The 10,411-nt window shown below is 47.4% G+C and overlaps 2 protein-coding genes across 6 annotated transcripts in view; both read left to right on the top strand.

The window, feature by feature from the left end:
- The window catches only part of hdx (highly divergent homeobox), a 350,307-nt gene that overhangs the window by 170,525 nt on the left and 169,371 nt on the right, over positions 1-10,411 (top strand). The window lies entirely within an intron of this gene.
- On the top strand, positions 2,714-10,386 carry hrh2a (histamine receptor H2a). 5 transcript variants are annotated; one of them, XR_009931982.1, is made up of 5 exons: positions 2,714-2,891; positions 7,599-8,997; positions 9,129-9,306; positions 9,383-9,502; positions 9,578-10,386. XR_009931982.1 is itself a non-coding variant. In XM_062475878.1 (4 exons), the coding sequence occupies exons 2-4, from the start codon at positions 8,028-8,030 to the stop codon at positions 9,390-9,392; spliced, it is 1,158 nt and encodes a 385-aa protein (XP_062331862.1). In that variant the 5' UTR covers positions 2,714-2,891; positions 7,602-8,027; the 3' UTR covers positions 9,393-9,558. The 5 variants fall into 5 exon arrangements, 4 of the variants coding, with proteins under 4 accessions (XP_062331862.1, XP_062331861.1, XP_062331863.1 ...); XM_062475878.1 differs by lacking the exon at positions 9,578-10,386 and having other exon boundaries at positions 7,602-8,997; positions 9,383-9,558; XM_062475877.1 differs by lacking the exon at positions 9,578-10,386 and having other exon boundaries at positions 9,383-9,558.

Below are 10,411 nucleotides of genomic sequence, written 5' to 3'. Positions count from 1 at the left end.
GCTCCTCCCCCTCTCCTTCCTTCCTCTTCTGTCTCTTCTCTCTTCCTCTCTTCATGGTGCGAAGGGGAAGAGGTGCGTCTCTGTTCAGAGCTGCACAGCCGTAGACTTACGCAACCACATGACCCGGGTTAGCCAAAGCAGCTTCAATGAACAACCCTGACATCCTCAATACCCCACCATCATTTGGTGTTTACAATTGTTGGAAAAGATTGTAGATTCAAAGTTACAGCCATGACTAATGCTCGATAAGGCCCAGTTTTAGACTCAGCCATCCCTAATTTGTGGCCCGTTTTATGTCTCCTGTTATCTGGGGAGTTGGCATGGGCCTTGGGGCATGTCAGAGAGAGTGGAGAGAACAGTGACCCGTCAAGAAATACAACCAAACAGTCAATCTGATAGAGCAGTGAAACTATTATAGGACATCCAGCTATGATGTCCCACCAATACATTGACCTGGCATGATAAAATGCATTGGCAGTGGGCCACATACCATCATCAAGCGAAACAGTATTGAATGACTACATCATCCACTAGAGGGCAGTAGAATGTCTGTTGTGAGGTTGTGGAGGTGGACTACCTATTACGGTTTCAAAGACTCATCGAAATGTTTCTGATGAGCATGGAGATACACTGGTCACCAGCATCTCCCATATTTATCCCTCATTAATGAAGTGTGAAGTACCACTCAACGCAAGTCAGGTGACCTCTGAACCGTGCCTGCAGTCTCTAAGGCTGGGGACAGGTTCTGTTGCCCGCATCTTCACGCTCTGCCGGGACTATGACATCAGCGTTGCTGTGGAAACAAGCGTTGTCCCAGATGGTAGCGTATGTCTCTCAAAGTGAGAGACAGAGTAGCATGGCATACATATGCATTAGGTTTGAACAGGTTGGAGAAACACAGTGAGTGTTGACGTGGTGTAGGGGGGTAGTAACCGCATATGTGTGTGTGTGTGTGTGTGTGTGTGTGAGTGTGTGTGTGTGTGTGTGCTTACACAACTGATAACTTATCAACTTGCTCTTACTGGTGCCATGTGACTCACAAGGAGAACAGAAGGTGGAGTGCCTGGGAGTGCGTGTACGAGGGTCCAAGCTTGTGTGAAGCGGGCTGGAGGTTCATCTGCAGAAGTTACCAAAGAATAGACAGATAGAGGGAGGGAGAGTGAAAGGGGAAGGGAGACAGCGAGAGATTCACGGATGACAAGAGCAGAACAGTGGAGGATGAGGAAGGGAGAAGGAGCGGGAAAGAGAGGGAGGGGGGCAAGGAGAAGCAAAAGTGGTATGACGCACGCACACACAAGCATGAAAATAGAAGATTATCAGGGATGGAAGATGAGAGGTGGACCTTAAAAATGGAAAAGGGAGGAATAGTTGGAGAGGGCTTTCTCAGTGATTAGGTATTGATTTTACAATATAAATGGAAGACAAGGAATATAAGGAAACATAAGACAGCCAGACAGGCAGACATACAGTAGACAGACAGGCAGACAGGCAGACAGACATACGGCAGACAGGCAGACAGGCAGGCAGGCAGGCAGGCAGGCAGGCATACGGCAGACAGACAGACAGGCAGGTTGCGGTGTGATGGAGACAAGAGAAGGACAGATAGAGATCTTGAGTAAAGACAGACAGTGACAGAAAATGAAAGAGGGAGAAAGAGAGAGAGATAGTGAGAGACAAACCAAACCAGATCGAGGAAGTGGTCCACAACCCCTCCACCCCTAACAAGCATACTGCCTCACCACCACCCCCATCAGCACATACTGCCTCACCTTGGGGGTCAGATGGCTGAGCGGTTAGGGAGTCGGGCTATTAATCAGAAGGTTGTTGGTTCGATTCCCGGCAGTGCCAAATGACGTTGTGTCCTTGGGCAAGGCACTTCACCCTACTTGCCTCGGGGAGAATGTCCCTGTACTTACTGTAAGTCGCTCCACCACCCCCATCAGCACATACTGCCTCACGACCACCCCCATCAGAACATACTGCCTCACCACCACCCCCATCAGAACATACTGCCTCACCACCACCCCCATCAGAACTTACTGCCTCACCACCACCCCCATCAGCGCATACTGCCTCACCACCACCCCCATCAGCGCATACTGCCTCACCACCACACTGGTGGTGCACACTCCTGACCACATGTTAGGTACCTGGGACCCCCACACTCAGCTCAGTCTAATTCCTTTCCCTCCGATGGATTGTGCATTAATATATATTGATATATTGTAGTTACCTATGATGACCTCAAGGGGGTGTGTGTGCATAAAGTACCTGGAACACACACTGTGCAGGTTCCTCTGTGGTTACGGTTGTGGTGGGACTGGTGTCAATCCTAAAAATAAAGGGAGAGATAGGAATGCACATGGGAGACAATGGGTGGGGGAGCACATTTAAATGATTAAGGGATTAAATGGCCTCAGGGGAAACAGGAGGAGAATGAAAGTAATGAGGGATGAAAAAGAAGAAGAGGGACTAACAATCCAAACACACACACAGGCATGCACAGGCACACACACACACACAAACACACACACACAGGCATGCACATGCACACACACACAAACACACTGGCATGCACATGCACACACACACAAACATGCACACAGGCATGCACATGCACACACACAGGCATGCACATGCACACACACAAACAGGTATGCACGTGCACACACACACACAAACATACACACAGGCATGCACATGCACACACACACAAACATACACCCGTACTCACAGGCACAAACGCAAGCTCACACACACACATACACGTTGAGCCCGTGGGAGAGCGAGGGACGTCGCACAGTGCAGAGTGGGGAAGAGGGAAGGAGAGCAGAACGTTGCAGCAGGACAGAGCGGAAACACACACACACCAGGACGTCTGTTGCATGAAGGTAAGTATAGGGCTCTTCTTACAGAACATACAAGTAATTTGATTTTAAAACCTCTCTTAGGTCAGATATGTGTAGCTCTGCTAATAAGTGACTCAAGACTCCTAATGTAATGTTGAACTATTGATAAACACTATCAGATAATGTTGGGCAGACATCAATATGTCATTGACAATAATGTTATTGTTGGAGCTAAAAGCTATCTAACTTTGTGTCACGTAGACATGTGCTGTGAGCAAGTAATTTTTGGCAAAAATTAAATGGCAAAAATGTTGTTCACCCCACAGTCACGCTGGCCTCAGGTGCTGTGAAGTGACAAGGTGAACTGGGCACAATCACAGGGAGGTCATCTGGAGGGTATCTGTGAATGAGGAAATGATTTTAAGTGCAACATGATTTCATTCATGTAAAAGCAGAACAAGCTTGTGTGGGAATAGCTTCTTCTTGACAGTGACACATTTTTGATTGTGACAAAATGGCAGGTCTCCCATTAAAATAGAAGCAAATACAGGATGTGCAGTCACACACACATTAATATGCACTTAGGTGAGGGGGTGAAGTTGTGGCTAAGCTATTATCTACATCCATCCATGTAGCACAAACTAATGCTACACACAAACTCACTCTCCCACACACCCAAACTCACAGTTTATATAAGAGTGCATGGAAGATGTGGTTAGTCTCAGAGAGTCAAACTAAGGGGAATTATTTTCAGAGGGGTGAAAACCACACACAGCCTGTGATACATGAGATACATCAAATCTGACCTGAATACTTCCTGTTTCTGTCTGCTTGCTTTGTATCTTTCTGTTCTCTATTCTCCACAGATGACATTTAGTCTTGGTGTATTTATTTCACCAGTGACTATTATGGTTGCATGGGTGAAATAGAGTGATGAGAGATTAGAGATTGAGAAACATAATCTTGATTTGTTCTCTCTCGTGCTCACAATTGTGTTCCATTTACTGTGAACTTGTGAACTTGTAACAGTGCAAAATCAAAACAGTTATGCCATTAAATCATATTGAATTGAATTGAGAGAGATAAGGAGAGATGGAGAGATAGAGTGGGAGACGTAAAGTATAAGGCTCAGTGAATTATCTTCTATTGGGTATTGCATAAACTTTCAGCCATCTGCTCAATCTTAGTGCAGAAGTGATGTTTCACTTTAAAATAAGTCTAATGAGGAAGTTGACCAAGAGACAAAGAGACAAACATAAAGAGAGGGAATGAGGGATAAAGAGAAATATAGAGAGCTTGTTACTTAGGGTGGAGTATGCTTCATGTGCACTAAGGACAGGTGTGTCCTCACCTTGAGTGGCAGAACCAGGGCACTTCTGTTATGCCCAGCACCAGGGCATCTGTGAGTGTGTGTGTGTGAGTGTGTGTGTGTGTTATGCCAAGTAGCCATGCATGCCAACTCAGGGTAAAAGTCTGTTTCCGCCTGCCTGCCTGCCTGCCTGCCTGCCTGCCTGCCTGCCTGCCAGTCTGTCTGTCTGTCTGTCTGTCTGTGAATCTGTCTAGTTCTGGAAATCCTTCATGCTCAATTATGATTGCACAGCCTGCCTGCTACCGTCAAACACAGGACAGTTACTAAGCAACCCATCATCCCCTCAGGACTTACAGGCACATGTATATACACCCATAAAGGACACGTCATCTCTCTCACACACACACACATGAAGGACACATAAGATACATCATTGTTCACCCTATGTGTCTTACTCACACACAAACACACTCATACACACACAAGATATTTGTTCCGCTTTCTTAGTAAGCAAGCTACAGATGGAGGGTGAAATCCAACTACAGAACTGTAGCTGCCAAAAAGCCTGCATCCCCCACAAATGCTTTCAACTTTTCCACCTGTTTCCATTTATTATATTCCTGTCAACGCCACATCTGCCTAATAAGATCACACAAGGTGTGCTTGTTATGCTAAGCTGCTCGTGCAATCAGCATGCGGTCTAGACATGGCGCAGGAAGATTGTCTCATCACTCAAAGAAGGTGTCTGAACCAAGCTCATTACTCTGCATGCCATGGCATTGTTCAAAATATCAGCCCCTGCCCTGATCTTGTCTGATGCCTGACGCGCAAGGCAGATCATTGTTGAACTCCCCCTCCCCTCCATCTCTCTGTGGTGCTAAAAGGAAAGGGGATTAGCAACCAAGGCCACAAGTAAGCAGACACATTGACCCACTGATCCCCATCCCCAGGAGGGTATGTCATGGCGGTCACTTCCTCTTCATGTGAAGCTCTAATAATAATAATAATACATTTTATTTATATAGCGCTTTTCAAAGTTCTCAGTCGCTCTACATGGTTAAAATGGTACATGGTTGAAATGGTACATGGTTAAAATGGTACATGGTTAAAATAAACATAAAACAAGGACATCATAAAAAATCACAGCATTAATTACACATTAAAAGCAGATCTAAAAAGGTGCGTTTTAACTAATGATTTAAAAGTTGACAGGTTGGTGCAGTCTCTGATGGGTTTGGGGAGTGAGTTCCAGAGGGAGGGAGCGGCGATGGAGAAAGCTCTGTCCCAGAGTGCACACTCACCCGCCCCATTCCAAACTTAATCATCCATTCTTTAATCCTATCCCCCCAAAAGACTAAATGTATACAACCCCTTCAAGGTCAGAAATCTCCACAAATATCGTTTTCAGTGAGTTCAGGAAATTCCGCAAAGTTCCATTTCCCTAAAGACAAATTATTCAAATGAGACAATTTTATGTCTTGTCAACATCCATGTGTGTAAGCATGTGCGTTAGTATCCGTGTTTGTAACAGTACGCACAGTGTATGTGTTGGTGTGTACATCTGTGAAATCTGTGTTTATGCATCCCTGCCTGTTTGTCTGCCAATCTGCCTTCCTGTATGTCCGTCTCTCTGCCTTCCATCGTATGCCTGCCTGCCTGCCTGTCTCTCTCTCTCTCTCTCTCTCTCTCTCTCTCTCTCTCTCTCTCTCTCTCTCCCTCTCTCTCCGGGATATCCACAAGCTCCCACCCATATAAAACTGTTTATTCTCAAGATCCCCACAAGCTGGGGTCAGACTAAACTCCCATGGTTTAATGGAGGTTTCTTGGCAGAGCAATACTTTACCATGAGAGTGCATGTCTATATCTGGGTTGACCACATAAGGTCTGCCTTTGTCTCTCACTGTTACTGCAGGAGTGAGTGGGTGTGAGAGTGTGTGAGAGGAGAGAGAATGAAAGTGAGTGTGCCAAAGGGTTGAAGGGATGGAATGTGAGAATGCAGAAACTAGTAGCAAGACACCACGTGTGTGTGAGAAAGGGGGAGAGAAGAGGAGAGCATGTGCGTGTGTGGGTGTGCGTGTGTGTGTGTGCGTGTGTGTGTGTGTGTGTGTGTGTGTGTAAAAGGGTGATATCAGTATTTGAACTGGATGAGGTTGAAAGCAGCAGCAAGCGGGAAGTCTGGACTACACACCTGTGGTAGGAAAAAAAGAGATTAGCCTTTATCAAGCAGTCTAATCTGTGTTCAGAGCTGGACACAGATTAGCCTTTATCAAGCAGTCTAATCTGTGTTCAGAGCTGGACACAGATTAGCCTTTATCAAGCAGTCTAATCTGTGTTCAGAGCTGGACACCTGAGACTACAGTTTTGGGGAGTGTCTTAGAATGTGACCTCTACAATACTCATAATTGGTTTTTGACTTTGTCTCTCCCTCACCTTCGTACACAGAAATTAATTGTGTCTCCATCTCTCAAAGCCACAGCCATGCCCCAGTATCCCTACAGTATTTTTTGGGGGGGATTTCCAGGTGTTTCCTTGGGTTTCTCAGTGATTCATAGTGTTTCCTAGTGTTTTGTTGTGTTTCTGAATGGTTTCCTAGTGTTTTCTTGCTTGTTTGGTGTTTTCCCTCTCTGTCTCTATGTGTGGGCATGTCCATCTCTCTCTCTCCCCTGATTCCTAGTTGTCAACAACATGAGACCTGAGAGTTGTCCACAATCACACTCACCACTTGGGATTACCTTCCCTGTGTATATACTGTATGTTTGTCCGTTTTGGTGTTTTTTCCTGCATGAGTGACTCTGTCCTTTGTGTTCCTGCCCTACTGTTTGTTTTGCCTGTTATTTTTCCAGTGTTATCCGAATATGTGACTTTTGTATTCTTTGTTTATTTAATGAATCTTAATTATTCCGATCCTGTCTGCCTGCTCTCCTGCATTCAGGTGCACTCACTCGGCTCTCCATCGCCATTTTTTATTTAGTTCTCTAAAAGCTGGAGCTCTCTATTAGCTCTATAAAGAAAGACTGTCACTCCTTTCCTCCATCTCTCCCTGTCTCTCTTCATATATCTCCCTCCGTCTCTCTCTCTCGTTCTCTCCCTGTCTCTCTTCATATATCTCCCTCCGTCTCTCTCTCTCTCGTTCTCTCCCGTGCTCTCTGTGGCAAGATGTGATCTGGCGGGTGAATGATTAGAACTTTCCAGAGCTGGCCCAAATCCCAAATCCATTTAAGAATAGGACTCTTTGGAAAAGCAAACACTCAGTTGCCCACTGACGCACATTCTGACAGCACACATTTGGTTTACATACACACGTTGGTCTATCAGTCTCATTCCATATTTCTGATATCTAACACATAGCCTCCTAGACTAGTGTTCCTACACAGCTCTGCATTTGACTGATGAAATAATTGGAGAACAAGATCTGACAGTTGGTTTCTCTTTGTGTCCAGCAGGTGGGGTTGGGATCTCAATGGACCATCATCAGTGACATGGAGCACTGTAAGCCACCCACCACCAGAGGGCAGTGTTCTTCATTACCAGTGGAACACACTGACCAGCCTCCAGCCTCAAACCACTCCCACAGTCCGAGCGTCCGTGATGTGTGCTGACTGCTGATAAGCACATACCCGAGACATATCGGGACAGAAACAACATAAGACAAAGACAACCAAGGAACAAGGGGTCAAACATTGTATCTTTGCTTCTAGTTGGTCAGTGTTGGGGTTCCAATGTTGTCTTGGAACCAATTAGTTTTCCAAAACGAATACATTTCGTAATGCACCATGAGGTGATTGAAGCATAGGGCTGGGACGTGGAAACGGAGACAAAAGCTTTTACATAGTGGTGTATGATTGGTCCTTCTCCAGGAACCATTGAGGATGCAGCTGTCTGTCATCATTCTGGGCGTGTTCCTGTCCCTCCTCATCCTGCTGACCATATTTGGCAACGTCCTGGTGTGTCTGGCGGTGTGCGCGACGCGACGCCTCCGCTGCCTCACAAACTGTTTCATCGTCTCCCTGGCCGTGACTGACTTGCTGCTCGGCATGCTGGTCCTGCCTTTCTCAGCCCTCCTCCAGCTCTCCAACGATTGGCCGCTGGGGCCCACCCTTTGCAACCTCTATATCTCCATGGATGTCATGCTGTGCACCGCCTCCATCCTCAACCTGTTGGCCATCAGTGTTGACCGCTACCTGGCCGTGACGGCACCTCTAAGGTACCCCTCGTTGGTGCTGCCGAGGCGTGTCGCCGTAGCAATGGCGTCAGTGTGGGCCATGTCGCTGGCAGTGTCGTTCCTGCCCATCCAGCTGGGCTGGAACACATCCAACGGCACCGTGCAGAATTTTGGCCCCAACGACCCAGAGAGGAAGTGCATTTTCAGGCTGAACCCATCTTACGTCATAGTGGACTCCCTGCTCACTTTCTACCTCCCCCTGCTGGTCATGTGCTGGACCTACCACCGCATCCTGCGCATCGCACGGGCGCAGGCCAAACGCATCATCTCCATGCGGCCCAACTTCAACGGCCCCGGGGCCCCCGCGGTGGTTTCCACGGTGACGGCGGTGGCGCTGCGTGAGCACAAGGCCACGGTGACTTTGGCGGCGGTGATCGGGGCGTTTGTGGTGTGCTGGGTGCCCTACTTCACCCTGTTCACCATCATGGGGGTGCGGGAGCAGGCGGAGCCCCCGCCCGTAGCCTATCCCGTGGTGCTGTGGCTGGGCTACACCAACTCCGCCCTCAACCCCATCCTCTACGCCGCGCTCAACAGAGACTTCCGCTCGGCGTACGCTCGCCTGCTGCGCTGCGGCTACTACAGCACAGGGAGGGGCCGGCCCCCGTCGGCTAACCCGGGTATGGAGGGAGAGGAGAGGGCACACATACATTCAAATTCCCTTTAGCTGGGCCCCCCCGGGGGGCGAAGCTTAGTGTGAAAAGACCTAAGCTATGTCTCTTTCTTCCCTTCTTTTTTTCTTTCTCTGTAGCGAGGGAGGTGACCCTGCTGTGTGGACACACCCCCTCCATCTGCAGGGCGGGGCTAGGAGAGACAGGTATGTTGCTCCAGGACGTGAATAGGAGACCTGCCATGGCCACCTTCCAGCTCAGCAATGGGGGCGATGGCAATGATGACACCTCGATGACTGGCGCCGTCGGCAGCGATGGGTACAACTTGCACACTCAGACACACAAGTACGCACACATAGATGTCCTTTTCTATCACCTCTCTCTCTCCCACCAGCTTGTGCTGAGGCTACGCTGGTGTGTGAGAAGAATGTACCGGTAGGTCCATCCGGCATCCAGCCTGCATCCTGACCTGTGTCTCAGAAGGAGGCCAATGTGTTTGGTAGCAGATTCTGAGGTAGGAGCGTGAACATCAGGACGGAGGGAGGACACAGAGGCATGCTCTTTCACAAAGTGTTATGACATTTTACAGATATGGGTGGAATGGAAGTAGCGGTCGCCGTGTCAGACGAGACAGGTGGGAACACAACATGGGCTGCTGCATTCACGTGTGTCCTGGATCTTTCCAGGTCTGAGCCCTCTCCTGCAGGACACAGACATGCCAGCTGCAGGGGAGTCCAGAACAGCAAGCTCATAGGACCAGGAAAACTGTGTGCGATAAAGTAGCGAAAGAACACTGAGTAGCTGACGCATTGTGGATTTACTGTAACCTCATACGCAGGATGGAATAACTGAAGGCTCTCATTTCCAGCAAGGAGAAAGTTGACATTTACCTGGGACTTGAGATTTCATTCTCCCTTCATATTGACTGGATCTAATGTGCACATGACAGAAAATCTGGTTCCCAATTTTTATTGAGTCAGGCTTGTTACTCCTCAATTATAATTAATTGGATATTCCCTTTGGTATGTTGAGTTTCTCATTTTAGATCACAAGTAGACTACACCGAACTGAAGAGTAAATAATTCCCAGTGGTTTCATAGCAAATTACAGCAGAAAGGTCAACTATTGGTATTCATTTTTAGAACGCACACAAACACACCAATGTTCAATGCAAAACCAAGTGGACAGCACAGGATGAATTCAGATTTCATGTTATGATCTTATAGGTAACTGGGCAGGACCTAGGCCTATTCATTTCAAAGGGTTGGTGAATAATATTTAATTTATTTAAACTTGAGCAAAGCAACAGCACATACTAAAGGATTATACAGTACCTACATTTTGGACATTATTTTAACAAAGCCTCAATCAGAAATAATGTGATTAGCAATCCTATGACTCTTCTTTTTCCTGCTAATAAATG

The sequence above is a fragment of the Osmerus eperlanus genome, chromosome 13 (genome assembly GCF_963692335.1).
Source record: "Osmerus eperlanus chromosome 13, fOsmEpe2.1, whole genome shotgun sequence".
NCBI classification, from domain to species: Eukaryota; Metazoa; Chordata; class Actinopteri; order Osmeriformes; family Osmeridae; genus Osmerus; species Osmerus eperlanus.
This window is presented reverse-complemented; position numbering and strand designations above follow the sequence as displayed.

Coding starts and splice junctions, on each gene's coding strand:
- hrh2a (XM_062475878.1), top strand. CDS start 8,028: ATGCAGCTGTCTGTCATCATTCTGGGCGTGTTCCTGTCCCTCCTCATC. Junction 8,998..9,128: donor GCCCCCGTCGGCTAACCCGG/GTATGGAGGGAG, acceptor CTTTCTCTGTAG/CGAGGGAGGTGACCCTGCTG.